Consider the following 16,702-nt stretch of genomic DNA (forward strand, 5'->3'; position numbering starts at 1 on the left):
CAAACCTTGCTGAGGTACTTCCTCCGCTGGCTCACCCTGGCCCCCAGTGCCTCTACTTCTCCCTCGGCCTGGAGTACCAGCTCCTGCAGGCGTCTCCTCTCGCTCAGCCCCAGCCTAGAGGCCACGCGCTGGGCCTCGCTCACTGCCTGGCCCAGCAGCTGCCCCCGGGCCTCCAGCTCCACACACACACTCAGGTGGTCGAACAGGAAGCTCTGGGCCAGGTCTGGAGGAGGGCTGGTCTTCAGGGCTGATGTTAGGGCAGGACGCTGCTCCTCCATCCACTCCCGGGCCTCCCTCAGCTGGGCTTCCACCCGACCAAGGTCCTCCAGAGTCTGGGAAGAGTCCTGGATCTTCCCCTGGATCAGGCTGTCCAGCTGGGACCAGCACTTCTCCAAGTGGCCCACCTGGACAAAGAAAAGTCTTTAGTAGAAACTCATGGATAGTTATTCAGAGATATTGTTGGCAGTGCTTAAATATTGATCACATACATTATCAGGAAAACACATGCAGGATAATAAAGTGGGAATTGACCTAGGTTTTACCAAACTGAAGGGAGTTTTTACAGCACCTGTTGTTTGACCAGCTCCTTGTCCAGCAGGCTGAGGCGTGGCAGGACAGCCTGTCTCTGGTCCCTCAGCTCCTCTAGAGTTCCTCTCTGGTCCTCCAGGTCACAACACAGCTTTCTCAGAGCCTCCAGGTGCTCACTGGTGCTCTCTGTGTCCGCCCTGAGACACAAACATAGGGAGGGGGATAGGAAGAGGAGGTATTACTGTATGAGTCCACACTTTGAACGGTGTGTGTGTGTTTGTGTGTGTGTGTTTGGCGTGCGTGCGTTTGTGTGTCCAGCTTCGTCATACCTGGCCAGGTAGTCCCACTCTCTGGACACCTGGTGGAAAAGTTCCTCCACAGCAGCCACACAGTCATGATACTCCCCGCTCCTCTGCATGTCCTCACCCCTCTGCCCCTCCAGCTCCTCAGCCCTCTGTCCCAACTCCTCCCAGGCCCTCCTCAGACCTCCCATCTCCTCCAGGGCAGGGGAGGACTGGCCCTCTGTCAGCCCAGCCACAGCCTCACTCAGCTGGGTGACGTCGACCTGCCTCACTCTGAGCTGCTGGAGGAACTCCTGATAGAATGAAGATGGTATTAGTATTGTACTGTCAATGCTTTCTGCTCAGGTCATTGTGTTTGACTGGTAGACTGTTTTAGAGCCAGTAGCCATGAAACAACAATGCAAGTGTTGATCTATCCATCCATCCACCCGTCCATCTGGTCAATTAACACCTAAACCATTACACTTCACAAGTGGTCACCCATCCATCCATCCATTCAGTATAAATAAGCTAACAGATGACTACACCCAGTACTGACCTGTGCCTGATCCAGTTGGTTCTGGGTGATCTTGGGCTCCAGTTCAGCCGGTCTCCTGGAGAGGTTCTGCAGCTGCTGCTCTGTCTCTCTGAGTTGAGCTTCCAGATCAGCCCGCTGCTCCTGAACGTCCCTCCAGCTTTCTGCCACCTCCTCACACACCAGCATCCTCTCCTCGATCTACATACAGAGGGGAGACGGAAGCTTTATGTCTGAGGTATGTTAAGGATTGGAATGTTGCATAATGCTTGAAACACAGTATTCACTGGTAATCAGCCGTACAGTTTGTCAGCTGATGTTTATTGATTGACATTGTAATGCCATATCGACACATAGAAACCAATGTCCGGTCAATACATTCCCAATGCAGTTTGTGGCTGTGGCTAGTGAACCGTACTGAGATGTACTCACCTGTAGTTTGACCTGCTGGATGTCTTGGGCGGTCTCCCTCACCCTCTGCTCTGAAAGGTCACAGGTAGAACACACCAGCTGTAGGTAGGTACTGGCCTGCTCCTGGAGAGTCCGCTCATGCTTCACCTGGACAGTACAGCAGGTGAGAGACCAATCAACACGTAAACCATTACACTTCAGGAGTGAATGGCGCTATTCAATTGAATACGACCTTCCCATTTGCAATTGCAAACGAAGTATGAAATTATATACATTATATAATGTTAATGTGTTATATATAATAATTATAAAAATAATAACATATTATACATGATTAAAACCCTAGTTCACCAGTTCATACTGTAATCCCAGTTCAGTATATCAGAGTAGGCATTGTATCTAGCTACTGTTTTGAATAAGCCACTTTGAAAGTATGCCAGCCAGATAGGTAATAAGTGTAGTGTTGGTGAGTGACCTGCTGTAGCGCCTCCTCCAGGCTGAGAGGGAGATGTGCAGTTGGCTCTGGTTCCTCTGAGACTGACACCAGCCAGGTCTGACACTGCTGCAGAGCATCCTGCAGACTGACATGCCTCTGCAACTCACGGTCCAAACTCTGGTACACCTGGGGGAGAGGGAAGAGAGAGAGAGAGAGAGAGAGAGAGAGAGAGAGAGAGAGAGAGAGAGAGAGAGAGAGAGAGAGAGAGAGAGAGAGAGAGAGAGAGAGAGAGAGAGATTGAAAACAAGAGAGAAAGAGAGATAGATGGATGAAAAGATAGAGGGGTAAAAGAGATAAAATCGATGTCTATCTAAATCAAACAGATTCACAGTGAGTAGTACCTTCTTCTACATTGCAATGCCCTGGCCTGTGCCAGGAAAACTATTGTAATGGATGGAGAAAACACCCTATGAAAGACATTAACACATTTCCATAAATCAAAAACCCTTCTATTCCCAAGTCCCTTTCATAAACAATAAACGTCTGGCTGGTAAATAGCTAAATAGTGTTTTGTTTGACAGGTGTTGAATGCAGAGGCGTCGCTGCCCTACAGGGGAGAGAATAACAGCAGGACATGATTGACATAGTTAATATGAGAGCCCTGAGGGGTATGATCCGTGATAGACATGTGTTGGCACAAGGCCTGGCATGGTTGGCAGCAGGGGTACGAGGGTTGGCAAGGTGGCTGGGTTAGAGGGATATAGGCCTGGGAGTTTGGGACTAAGTTGGCAGGCATGGCATGGCATGGCAAGGCTGGATCGGCAGTTGTAGAATTGGCAGAAGGGTGTTGATAAAGTGTGGCTGGATCACACGGGTTAGCAGATTGGCTGAATAGGGCTGTACTGGGAGGTGAGCTGTTGACAGTGTGGACGAGCGGTATAGGGCTTGCCAAGATGACAGAGTCGATTTGGCTATTTTGGCCAAGAGTGATAAAATCAAGTTGACGGGGAGAGCAAGGAGGGAGAAATAAGGTAAGATTGAGATAGTGGCTTGGCTGGTACTATTGGTCTGTGTTGGCATTGGTGGTTGTGCTCTGCTTTGGCGGGCCTTATTTGGCAAGGAACATTTGGTTGGCAGTCACGGGCTGTCTTGGGAGGAAGGTTTAGGTGTTTGTATGGGTTGGGATTAAGTGAGTGGCTGGGCTACTGCAGTGTTGATGGAGAGACTATGTTGGTGTGTGTTGTAGTCTGTGCACAAAATTATATATATTAGCCTCATTATAATTTGAATTGAAGGACGTCTTAATGTGGGTACCCCCCCCCCCCCCCCCCCCCCGCAGTACTCACTCTCTGTGCCGTGCTGCAGATGGCAGAGTAGCTGTCTCGGGTGCCTTGCTGCTGAGCCTGGACCTGCTGTCTCAGCCTGCTCTGCACACGCTCACTGCAGCCCTCCACCAGGTCATCTCCCCTCTCCTTCAGCCCAGCCAGGCGGTCCTCAAAGCCTGCTATCTCCTCCATGATGGCCTGGACCAGGGGGGAGAGGAGGAACGGAGCCAAGCACTCTTTGGGTTAGTGAGGGGTTTGGGGTTTGGTTGAAGAACATGGTGGACATCAAATAGACAAGAGTGCATGCTGAGCCAAAGGATCAGATTGGATGGATGAACTTGAGGGTAGGTCAAATCGAATAAAGAGAGAAAGAAATGTGGCTATCATACAGAGATATCTGTGTCCTGCTCATGAGATAAAATGATGAACACTGTTATTACTTGATTGTTATAGGCTAGAACCTGGCATGCCTAAATTAGGTGATTCAGGATGGCTTTTCAATAGCAAATAAAATAAAAACACTATGAAAAAGCCATTGGATTAGTGTAATTAATAACACTGTCTGATTTGTCACCTTGTGACTGGCCAGCTGCTGAGTGGCTGCCTCCAGGCCTCCGCCAGCTGCGGGGTCAGGGGTCACCATCCTGCTGGACATCTGCAGCAGCCACCTCTCCACTTCCTGTAGCTCCACGTGGTACACTTCCTGCTCCTTCACCTGGCCCTCCAGGCGCTGCACATGGGCCTGAGACACACACATTGTCATTCACACACAGGCCCACAAACACACGTCGGTAGCAGTCCTAGCAGTGACCATAATAGTGATTATCAAACCAGCAACAAGTCTCAACAGTGCTACTATATTGTAGCAATAGTACCAACAGTACCAAGTTACTAACAGTAATAGCTGAAGTAGTCCAGACATCCACTGTATTGGTAACCATTATACAATAGCACTCAGAAAGCTGTAATCAAAGTCCCATTAAGAGGACCTGGTTAAAGTGGCACTCCAGTCTCCTTTTCACATCATGTAACACTTGATTTACTTAACAAAGGTACATCTCAATAGTTGGTACAGGTCAGACAAGACATGGCACAAGTAGGGGTGGGGGGGGGGGGTTCCTCTTTTGTTCTCTATTGCTACTCTATTGTTCCTCAAGCAAGGGGGAGACTGATGACATCACATTTGACCATCAGACCAACTCCTTGACTGCCCTACTCCTGGAAGTTTGCAGTAGTCTAAAAAACATGACTTTTTACTCTTTAATGTGTGTACTTTACTGTATTTATACTTGGGACGTCTTTAAAAATCCATCAGTAATAGTAAATCCTCACAGTGGCAGCGTTGCAGAGCTCAGTGTAGTCCGTCTGTAGTCTGTTCATGTTGTCTCTGATGGAGGGGTACTGGACTGAAAGCAGCAGAGACTCTCCCTTCTCCACCACCAACCTCACTGCCGAGTCATGGGACTGGACCGTCTGCAACAAGGCCTGGTGGAGGGAGGTAAGGAAGGAGGGAGACCGTTATGCTATTTAGGGTTTGATGCCTTTATTTTTTAACTGTAGGACCAACAAAGTATCTTCTCCATTGAATCAAAGAGCTGAGGGTGAGGGGTTACAGAGGTACCGTACCTTGTACTTGGCCAGCTGTGCTCTCTTCTGGTACAGTTCAGCTTTAGGTTCCAGGGGGGCACTGAGCATGGCTCTGGTCTCCACCACCCACTGGGCCTGGGCCTTGTACCTGTCCTGGAACTCCTTGGCCAGACACACAGCCCTCTCCAGGGTGCAGTGCTGCTGCCGCAGCCCACCGGCTAGCTCCTCCAGTTGGGCTAGCCTGGCCTCCACCTCCCCTCCCAGCCCCTCAGCTCCAGCCTCCTCCAGGAAGCCTGCAGCCCGCTCTGCCCGCTCCCTGAGGGCCTTGAGCAGGCCATGGCCCTGCTGAAGCTCAGCCTGGAGAGTCTGGAGGAGAGAGAGGTCATAGAGACACAGAGAACGAATGTGTGATATGTTTACAGTACTGTATACTTCAGTGTACACAGTGATGCAATCTATACAAAAAGACATGAAAGAGAATTTGTTGAAATAGTGTGTGTGCATGTGTGCATACTCACAGACATGCATGAATACACACACAATTTGTAATAAGTTCTAAACAAATACAATTGGATTGAATGTCAATAGAAAAAAAGACAGTTGCCAAGATAATTAGGTTTGCCTGCATGTAAACTTCTACACAAACGCATTTATTTTCATTCCAAATATTCTCAGCAAGTCTCACATTCATCTTGTATGTGTGATTCTAGCTACATTCCACACACCAACACACATTCCTTTGTTCCGCCAACAACCCTGCTATCCCGGCCACCTGGGGTTTCACCGACAGTGTTTGAGAAGCTCCACTTTTCCTGGAAAGTCTTTGAACCCGGCAGGTAAGCTGACACCTGCACGGTGAGACCCCGGTGAGAAATATGAAAGGAGGGCCAATTACCGGGTCCTTATAATGGACAGAGGCAGCGGGGGTTTCCACAGCAACCAACCAACACACACACATGCGCACGCACACACACACACACACACACACACACACACACACACACACACACACACACACACACACACACACACACACACACACACACACACACACACACACACACACACACACACACACACACACACACACACACACACACACACACAGAGAGGCACGCATGCATACACACCCCCTCTCCAAGCACATACTTTATTACTTTATTCTATAGGATACCATGGAGTTTTTATCATCACAGGAGACCTATATAATAATGGCCTCAGCTCTGCTGCTACTGCTGTTGATCATACTAACCCGGTCTGTCTCGGTCTACACACGTTCCCCTGCCTTCTCCATCTGACACACTAAACAAGATGTGCAGGTTTGTATGAGACTGCTAATAACACCAGCAGCCTTTATGTGTCTAATAATACCATGTACACACAGCTGTTGTTGGTAACTGACAAGTGTAGCTACAGTCTCCACTAGTTCCATCATAGACTCTTACCAATGTCATTGTAGTGATGTAGTGTGGAGTTGTCTATGAATGTGGCACACAGGAGGTTGGTGGCACCTTAATTGGGGAGGACGCGCTCGTGGTAATGGCTGGAGCAGAATAGGTGGAATTGTATCAAATACATCAAACACATGGTTTCCATGTGTATGGTGCCATTCCATCCGCTCCATTCCAGACATTATTATGAGCTGTCCTCCCCTCAGCAGCCTCCACTGATGCTGCAGTGTATTAAACTGCCAGCAGTATAATTCTCATACTCAAACTGACTGTCAGCACAGTATGTTCTGTAGAGGGCTAGGGTTGTACCTATTATATTCTACAGTACAGAAAGATATTTGAATCCAAACACATTGCATTTAGCATAGTCATAAAGCTCTCTGAGAAATAATTATGGAAAAACAGCAAATTAGTCACTATGGAGATCTATAATTGGCCATATCTATGACCAATAACTGTACAAAGCCTACATCATTCTGTCACTCAATCCAGCAGGAGTGGATCGATCAGTTATGCTGATTATCACGTTAGTCTCCCCTCCTCACACTGGGTTCCGTCTAATTCCCCTGTGTGGCTGATGTCTGGTATTAGTCTGCAGTCTGCAGTGCCACCAGAACACATGTGACGACAACATGTCCTCTGTTCCTATGCAGAGAGGGAGATCGATCCCAGACATGGATTACTGCAAAGCCTGGGTGTGTGTCTGGCGGGAAGGAGTCTGTCTGTGTGTGTGTGTGTGTGTGTGTCTGTGTGTGTGTGTGTGTGTGTGTGTGTGTGCGTGTGTGTGTGTGTGTGTGTGTCTGCGTGTGTGTGTGTGTGTGTGTGTGTGTGTGTGTGTGTGTGTGTGTGTGTGTGTGTGTGTGTGTGTGTGTGTGTGTGTGTGTGTGTGTGTGTGTGTGTGTGTGTGTGTGTGTGTGTGTCTGCATGTGTGTGACTGCGTGTGTGTGTGTGATGCGGAGCGGGAAGGGCATTGCATCAATTACAGTGTCTGTGCCAGCAGGCTCCTGACACTGGTGCTTCTTCATCCTCTGTTTCACAGTGGGAGGGCTCTCTCTGCTACAGAGCATCCTCTAAAGCCGCTCCCGCTTTGTCTTCATAAAGACACGATCAATACACACACACTCTCTCTCTCCTTCCTCTTCACACTCAATATGAACTGTGACAAGTCAACTACTGCAGATATTTTGATGTTTTATGAAGTGTGCGCACGGACACTAATATATAAATCAATGTCTTATCAACTTAAGAAGAGCAACGTCAGATAAGAGAGAGAAAGGGAACTATCTTGCCAGGTCCTTATATTTAGGTACTGAATGCTTTTTCTAACCTTACATGCAAATATCTGCAACCCAAGCCAAACTGGCTAAGCAAACTTTCATGTTGATGTAATGAACAAGCACCTTATGTTGCTTGGAAAGCAAATACATTTTTTGCTGGCTAACATGGCAGATTGTAAAGAGGCTTTCCTGTGTTTCTGTACTACAATATATATATGCCATTTAGCAGACGCTTTTATACAAAGCGACTTACGGTCTTGCGTGCATGAATATTTTATGTACGGCTGGTCCCAGGAATCGAACCCGCTACCCTGGCGTTACAAGCACCATGTCCTACCAACTGAGTTACAGAGGACTACAAGCTGACTGCTGTGAAACTACCTAGAGTAAGACTAATCATTTCTGTGTAATATAGCACAAGCAAGCTTAATTCACTTTTATCAGGGCACTCTAGCGAGGAGGTGTACCTCAGGGTTCTGTACCAATACCACTAAATGAAGCTACCAACTAGTGTATGCCGGGGTTCTATAGCAGAAATCTAATATTGTACAGTAAGTGAACAGAAAAGGAGCCACGTTGAACCCTACTCTACCAGGTGTGTCTGTGTTCAGTACCTCTACTTTCTTCATCTTCCTCTCCATGGCAACCCGGTCCAGAGCCTCCGTGCTGGCTGTCACGGTTCTGAAGTTATTCTGGGCTGATCTAAGCCAATCAGAGAAGGACACACAGAGTTTCTCTGCCTCCTCGATGCTCCTAAGCTCCTCCTTCAGCTGCTTGATGGTCTCCTAAAAGCAGATTGGATAAAAGAATGAGTGACATCAGACAGCTTGCATCACCCCAGAACCATGAAACTCGACACTTGAAAATATTTTTATTCCTTATTCCTTCCACAGATTTTTTTTCATGTCTTGGATTTGGATATTATTATTTAAAAAAATTGTGTTATTGACACATCATTCATTTGACAATATCTCCGTTTTTATGGGGGTTTTGACACATCCACTTGACTTAGATTGTATGGCTATGAATGAGGTATTTTTATGGATTTGGCACATAATCCACTTGACTTGCAGATCCCGTGGCGTGAAGCTCCAATTAGCTGATAGTGCTGAGTGCACACCTTTACTGCAGAGATGGAGACGGAGGTAACAGCTCTGTACCGCGGCCCATATGGCCACACATTTCACACAGAACAATTGTGTGTGTGTGAGCGAGAGAGAGTAGAGAGAAAGGGTGGGAGTGCGACAGAAAGAGTGAGTGTTTGTGTGTGTGTGTGTGTGCGTGCGTGTGCGTGCGTGCATGTTTGCTTGCTTTCACAAGCACACTTGAGAGAAAGTGTGTGTGTGTGAGAGCGAGAGGTGCTACTGTAGGTGTAAAAATCAATGGCTTCGCCGGCACAGCCCCTCCACTCTAGGCTCCAGCAGTGTGTGTGAGGAGTGTGAGATTGCCTTCTGTAGCGTTTAATTACAGACTAAACCCAAGACCAGAGGAGCACCATTGATTTTCCTTTAGTTCTCCCAAGAGGAGCAGACAAATAAAAAGACTGGCTTCTGAGTGTACTGGGTGTGTTCTGGGGCTCAACTAAACTCTCATAGTTGTTTCACCGCAGTGTTATAGTACAGCCTCAAGACAATGAAAGTCACTGCAACAAGATCTATTGCGAGACAACTGGGCTATGAGTGTAAATGCAATGTTATCTTACGTACATAGCCATTTTGTTCATATCAGAAAGATCAGTCAGTAGTGACTGTCTCACCTGTATGTTGAGAATCAGGGCGTGGTATCGGGCAGTGAGCTGGGTGGCTCTGGTGCTGACCCGGCTGCTGATGTGGGTCTCCTCCAGGACCTGCTGGGCCAGAGCAGACAGCCCATCCACCTCGCTCTGCCGGGCTAGCACACCTTCCTGCCACAGCTGCACAACCATTCACAGAGAAAGACAGAGTTACAATTAGATACTGTAGATGGTTTAAATCAAAATGCTGTTATTTTGACATCCCATGCCAAAATTGTACCTGTTGGTTTGAGACCATTGAGACACAGCCTAACAGTGTGAACGATCCTTCAACAGTACTAGACAGTCTCTTACCTCTCTCTATCTAACCCCTACCTGGAGCTGCTTTAGCTGGGCATCCTTGGAAGCTCTGTCAGACCTGCGATGTCCACGGATGTTGGCCTTCCCTTCCATGTCCTCCAGCCACAGGGCCAGGCTCTGGAACCTCTGGCCCATCTGCCTGAGCCTGCCCAGGGTAGAGCCCAGCGTGGCCCTGGTCTCCCCCAGCCGGGCCTGGTAGGCCCCCCACTCACGCTGTGCCGTGTCTAGGGCTCGGTCCTCAATCTGGGGCGCGCCCCACGGAATCACCCCATCCCTGCTTAACAGCAGGGAAGAGAGCAGGGACTGGCCCTGGGAGCAGCGCTCCTGGAGGAGCTGTGGAGGAGAGGGAGAATGGAGGTAGAAAATAGAGAGGCGGGATGATACAGTAGAGCTGGGAAGATAAACAAAAAATGTTCTTTCTCTTACCGAAGCATTTTGCATACGGCCATTTTTTTCTGTGATTTTGCTACACAACGTTCCTGTAGATTGTACTACAACTATTGAGTTCATGGCACCACGTCACAACTGGAGTAGACTGTAGTATGGTTTTGATGCACCCGCAGAACAGAGCAGAGTGCGCCATTTGCAGTGAATAGGCCTACATCAAGTATAGTCTAGGCCTAGCGCTGGAAAGTACTTGTAAGGCATTGGCCTACATTTACTGATAGATTAATCAATTAGCCTAAATGGCTATATAGCAATAACATCATATTTAGAGTTAGTAATCTAGCAAAGTGTTTTGAGTTCCCACTTCCTCAGGTGGTTAAAAACATAGCCTGTAGGCCAATATGCACAAAAATGTACCGCTGAAGAGACCAAATGAAATCTGATCATTCTGGATCTTATTTTGACAGGTTGCACATCAAAATATCAATCATGCATTCCTTGGATATGTTATATGAAATAGCTTCCTTTTTGACTCATCGGCTACTATCTCTGGAAAGAAATCATCTAGAGCCCTGCCGATAATGGAAAGTAACTGTCCATCAAAATATATTTTTTTATCATTGTATTTATTGTTATCGAGCAAAATCGTTACATTTATCACAATATAACTTTGTGTCCATATAGCCCAACTCTAGCACCTCCCAAAAAGTATTTCTAGATGATTTATCGTTATTGCAAAAAATTTGACTGTTTATCGCGATATGGATTTTTGTCCATATCGCCCAGCTCCATGATACAGTAACATACCAATATCAAGTTCAACATGATGCAGTACTGTACATGTACAGTATCAATTATTATTCTGAACCTGTCAGAAGCTCTCTGCTTTCACTATGTGTTCAGATCATTATAAAACCAACATTACATAGCTGGTCAGTGCTACAGCTCTACTATAGCTCTTCATTCAAAACCAACTGACACACTATCCGGGATCCTTGGGACGTCCCTACATTTCCATTGAAGTTGAAATGTAAAATGGTTAAGGTAAGGGTTAAGGTTAGGGTTAGGTAAGGGTCCCAAGGATCCCGGATAGCACTGACCCACACCAAACCAGGCATATAGTAGTCTGTACTGTACTGACCTGTATCTGCTGTAGTGTGTTCTCCAGGGTGTCCACATCCCCCTCTGGGTGAGACAGAGAGCCCAGGGTTCCCTGCTCCTGCTCCAGCCAGTCTTCAAACATGTGCAGCCCCCTCTGGTACTCCTGATGGGCCAGGACCAGATCCTTAGCCTTGTAGACTGCAGCCTGGGACACGAGAGATACCATGTAGAGATACCACATGACTGGGTTACCATTTCAAGTATTGGTTCCCAAACTCTAATGGCATCTTAGGCCTTTTCAGTTATCTTGTGACCTACAAATAAAATAAAGCTACTTCATTAAGCCATTACCCAGTCCTGGGAAAGACTACCGAGCAAAATCGTTTAAGGACATGAAGGGAAACATGAAGACAGGATTATGAAGGCCGTGGGTACCTTGGCCTTGTCTGTGATGGCGGTGTATCTCTCCTGTAGGCTGTGTACCTCCTGATGGGTAGTGTATTGTTCAGCCATGTTGGAGCCCTTGGTAGCGATGGTCTCTAATGGACTGCTATGGCTCAGGACCTCCTCATATAGAAGCTAAAACACATACAGTATCACATTAACCAGCTGTGGATACAGCATAAAAACATGATAGATGAAATACTTAAAACATGTAACTTTTAAAAAATTATTGCTTCTTAGTGTGAAAATCAACAACACTACAAGGTTATGATGGAGGATTGCTTTTAGTTATTTTCAGGAGTCAAAGCCCTTTATATTGTAAGGTGTAGATTCCCTCCATCCACCACCAATGTGTATACACCCATCCATTAGAATGAGTCCAGTACTGTACCTTGGTCTTGCCCAGGTTGGCGGTCTTGTCTCTCATCTCAGAGTACTGTCTGTCTGAGCAGCCCAGAGTGGCCTCCACACGCTCCATCCACATGATAAACTGGCCCACGTCCTCCTGGTAGCTGGTCCACTGGGACAGGGCCCCCTCCAGCTGACTGGATCAGGAAACACACACATTCATTCTTCAGGGTTACTCACTGTTAGGGTCGTTCTACAAAAATGGTGGCTTTTTGACCAGCCAACTTTTAAAAATGTCATATTTTTTTTAACTTGTAGCTACTGATAGAGCCAGCTTCTCCTACAAAGTCAACAGACCAAATAAGCTGGGATAGACTCACTGGAGTGTTAACACAAGTAACCTTGAGTGTATTATAATCTAATACTAATCTTATCATCTGCTAAATGGCAAATATTATTATTGTTATTACTATCTAATACAATGAATGCCTATTTTTCTTTGTCAAATGATTGCCTGATAACATTGTCATATTTCCTACCATTTAACCTTTTTGACCTCCTAGATTAAATCGATTGAGTAAAGTCAAATTGGCTAACCGATTAATATGTCTCCTGACCTTTTACACTGGATAGAGGCGGACAGCAGAGAGTCCCAGGAGTCCTTAAGGTCCTGGATCTGTTTTCGGACCACGGGGACCCCCTCAGCAGAGGTGTTCCTCTGGACAGCCTCACCACGTGTCAGCAACATCTTCAGCTGGATCTCCCTCTCCTGACGGGCCGCCAACAGGGCCTGGGGAAACACAATCACAGATAAGATACAACCACAGACACAGTTTTAGATACAGTTACAACCACAGACACATTTTAAAATACAGTTACAACCACAGACACAGTTTTAGATACAGTTACAACCACAGACACATTTTAAAATACAGTTACAACCACAGACACAGTTTTAAATACAGTTACAACCACAGACACAACCACAGACAAAGAGTAGTTGTTGTACACTAGACTTGAGAGCTTCAGAATGTTTATACGAGGGGGGTAACCCCTGATACTACACATTTATAGGTTAGATATTGATTTGTAATCACTTTTGAGAGATGCAACTTTTTCTCGATCTTTGGGCAAAACTATAGTCCCTAGATCTCTCTATTACATTCTTCTAGTCTTCCATACCTACCTCCAGCTGTATCATCCTGTCCTCCAGTACAGTCTTGTCGGCGGTGGGGGAGAGGCAGGTGTTCAGGATCCTCTCAGCCTCAGACACCCAGTTCTGGAGCTCCGTCAGACCCTGGGAGAACAGACGGTGCTCCCCTACGATACGCTCTATCCTGGAGGCCTTGTCCTGGAGGAGACCAAGCAGAGCTACTTAAACAAGGTACACGGTATAGAGTTATGTAGAAATGGTTTGAAGTGGTAGCATAGACCAAGGATAAAATAAGACCTTTCAAGGTTTTCCTTTCACTCAGGAAAATATGATATTTTCTGCAGAAAATATGCTGGTCTAGTGGTAATGCTTCAGCCTCTTGCACATCATTCTACGGAGTTGGCACAGGTTCAAATCCGGTCCTATGCTCTTTGACATAGGACTGGATCTTTCCCCACTGTCATCCTGTCTCTCTTTCTGTCCAATAAAAACAAAACATGTTTTTATAAATCTGGCCATGGTTATGTTATGTACAAGAAAAGAATACAGGGGCAACCTTTTCTTTCCCGCTTAACATATCCACAGCGCTAGCAACAAGCGGCTTTCTCAAGTGATTTTCTTCCTCCTGTTTCTATGTTACTGAGAGAACACCTATAAATAGCCTAGCTCGCTAGATTGCTTCAGAAGGTCAGCCCAATACTAGCATAGCAGTATTTCATATCTGGTATTTCAGTGAGCATGTTTATATGCACAGAACCTGTCAGGACCCGGTGCGAGAAACAGTCACTAATAAATGGCAGAACCCAGAAGATGAGGCAGACACAGCAGTACTAGAGATGGTGGTTTAATAAAAAAGGAAATCTTCCAAAAATACAAAGAAAATCCACAAAGTGGTAAGAACAGCAAGGGAAAAAACAAACCTCAAAAGACTAATCCAAAAAACACAAGAACAAAACCAGAGAACCTCTGGAAAATCAAACAAGAGAAAATAAATGATCACAACAAGGCTTGGGCTGGGGCTGGGTGCTAACATACAAACACTGAGCAATGAACTAAGGAACACACAGGGTTTAAATACTAACAAGGGAATGACTTACAGGTGCAAACAATAATTAGAGCAAGAAAAACAAAAGGTACAAAAAAGGTGCAAGGGGGACATCTAGTGAACAAAACCTGAACAGTCCTGGCCAAAACCTGACAGAATTCCCCCCCTAGGAACGGCTCCTGACGTTCCTACCAGCCTTCTCAGGGTGGAGGACCCTGAACTGACGAATGAGGTCAGGGTCCAGTATGTCCTTGGCAGGAACCCAGGAGCGCTCCTCGGGACCGTAGCCTTCCCAGTCCACCAGATACTGCCAGGACCGCTGCACCCGGCGGGAATCCAGTATCCGATGGACGGTATAAGCCGACTGGCCTCCGATGATACGGGGCGGAGGGGGAGGTCTGCCTGCCGGGATAAGGGGAGAAAAAACAACAGGTTTTAATAAAGAAATGTGAAACGTGGGATTAATTTTAAGGGATCTGGGTAAGTGCAGGCGAAAAGTAACGGGGTTCACTCTTCTGGCAACCTTAAAGGGACCGATGAATTTCTGGGACAGTTTGCGAGACTCCACCCGTAGCGGTAAATTCTTGGTTGAGAGCCATACTCTCTGACCGAGGCGCAGGGTAGGCCCGGGACGGCGACGTCTGTTGGCTTGTTGTTGGTACCTCTGTGAGGAACGCAGAAGATTAAGACGGGCCTTCTTCCACGTAAGCCGACAGCGTCTGATGAACCTCGAGGCTGAAGGCACACTGACTTCTGCCTCCTGGTCCGGGAACAATGGAGGAGCATAGCCAAACTGACACTCGTGCGGGGACATACCAGTGGAGGAGGAGCACAAGGTGTTGTGCGCGTACTCGGCCCAAACCATGAAGGACGACCATGTGGACGGGTTGTTGGAGACCATACACCTGAGGGTGGTTTCCAGCTCTTGATTCATCCTCTCGGTTTGGCCATTGGACTCCGGATGGTACCCTGAAGATAGACTGGCAGTGGCCCCTATGAGTTGGCAGAAGGCCTTCCAAAACCTTGAGGCGAACTGGGGACCTCTGTCGGAAACCATATCTTGCGGAATGCCGAAGACTCGGAACACATGGTTAATCACCAACTCAGCCGTTTCCTTGGCAGAAGGTAACTTAGTCAAGGGAACGAACCTGGCCGCCTTAGAAAACCTGTCGATGATGACTAGGATAGTAGTATTACCATGGGACGGAGGAAGGCCAGTAATAAAGTCCAATGAGATATGGGACCAGGGTCGGTGGGGAATAGATAGAGGGTGAAGGAGTCCTTGAGGGCGGAGGTGAGAAGATTTGCCCTGGCAGCACACGGAACAGGCCTTGACGAAAGTGGCAACGTCTTCTTTTATGGTGGGCCACCAGAACTTACGCTGGATGAACTCCAAGGTGCGACCTACGCCCGGGTGACAGGTGAGGCGAGAGGAGTGCCCCCACAGAAGGACTTGGGACCTTGCTGCCTTGGGAACAAACAACCGATTGGCAGGACCTCCTCCAGGGCCCGGGTCGATGGCTTGGGCTTGTTTCACGGTATCCTCCACTTGCCACGAGATCGGAGCCACGATCTTAGCGGCCGGAAGGACAGTCATGTCAGTATCTTCTCGAATGGCAGGAGAGTAGATTCGTGACAAGGCGTCTGGTTTGAGATTCTTCGACCCGGGTCTATAGGTGAGGATAAACTGAAATCGGCTGAAGAAAAGAGACCATCGAGCTTGTCTGGAGTTCAACCGCTTCGCCTGCTGGATATACTCCAGATTTTTGTGGTCCGTAAGCACTTGAAACGGTTGAGAAGCCCCCTCGAGCCAGTGTCTCCATTCCTTCAATGCCATCTTAACCGCTAGGAGTTCACGATCCCCCACATCGTAATTCCTCTCGGCCGGGGTAAGCCGGTGAGAGAAGAAGGCGCAAGGATGAAGCTTCTTGTCTTCACCCCTCTGAGACAGGACAGCTCCAACCCCAACCTCTGATGCGTCTACCTCCACCACAAAAGGTTCATCCGCCGTTGGTAGTGTCAGAATGGGAGCAGAGAGGATGCGCTGCTTGAGTCCTTGGAAGACCGTCTCAGCTTCTCTTCCCCACAGAAACCTTGTGTTGCCACCCTTGGTTACAGCTGAGAGAGGGGCAGCCACCGAGCTGAAGTTCTTGATGAACTTGCGGTAAAAGTTGGTGAAGCCCAGGAAACGCTGAACTTCCTTAACGGACTTGGGGGTGGGCCAATCCGCTACCGCCCCTACCTTCTTGGGGTCCATCTGGACTCGACCGGGTTCCACTACAAATCCCAGGAATTGTACTC

The 16,702-nt window shown here is 47.5% G+C and overlaps 1 protein-coding gene across 1 annotated transcript in view; it reads right to left on the reverse strand.

Moving 5' to 3' along the window:
* Positions 1 to 16,702, reverse strand: part of syne1a (spectrin repeat containing, nuclear envelope 1a) — a 223,310-nt gene that overhangs the window by 100,756 nt on the left and 105,852 nt on the right. The window contains exons 60-77 of the mRNA XM_071413100.1: positions 13,390 to 13,554; positions 12,821 to 12,993; positions 12,247 to 12,400; positions 11,847 to 11,990; positions 11,452 to 11,616; positions 9,939 to 10,256; positions 9,588 to 9,743; positions 8,446 to 8,616; positions 5,143 to 5,469; positions 4,849 to 5,001; positions 4,091 to 4,258; positions 3,538 to 3,714; positions 2,231 to 2,377; positions 1,777 to 1,902; positions 1,369 to 1,545; positions 858 to 1,123; positions 569 to 725; positions 6 to 404 (exon numbers count right to left, since the gene is read on the reverse strand). Coding sequence (XP_071269201.1) covers positions 6 to 404; positions 569 to 725; positions 858 to 1,123; positions 1,369 to 1,545; positions 1,777 to 1,902; positions 2,231 to 2,377; positions 3,538 to 3,714; positions 4,091 to 4,258; positions 4,849 to 5,001; positions 5,143 to 5,469; positions 8,446 to 8,616; positions 9,588 to 9,743; positions 9,939 to 10,256; positions 11,452 to 11,616; positions 11,847 to 11,990; positions 12,247 to 12,400; positions 12,821 to 12,993; positions 13,390 to 13,554 — 3,543 coding nt within the window. The remainder of the gene's footprint in view (positions 1 to 5; positions 405 to 568; positions 726 to 857; positions 1,124 to 1,368; positions 1,546 to 1,776; positions 1,903 to 2,230; positions 2,378 to 3,537; positions 3,715 to 4,090; positions 4,259 to 4,848; positions 5,002 to 5,142; positions 5,470 to 8,445; positions 8,617 to 9,587; positions 9,744 to 9,938; positions 10,257 to 11,451; positions 11,617 to 11,846; positions 11,991 to 12,246; positions 12,401 to 12,820; positions 12,994 to 13,389; positions 13,555 to 16,702) is intronic.

The sequence above is a fragment of the Salvelinus alpinus genome, chromosome 8, assembly GCF_045679555.1.
Source record: "Salvelinus alpinus chromosome 8, SLU_Salpinus.1, whole genome shotgun sequence".
Classification (NCBI taxonomy): Eukaryota; Metazoa; Chordata; class Actinopteri; order Salmoniformes; family Salmonidae; genus Salvelinus; species Salvelinus alpinus.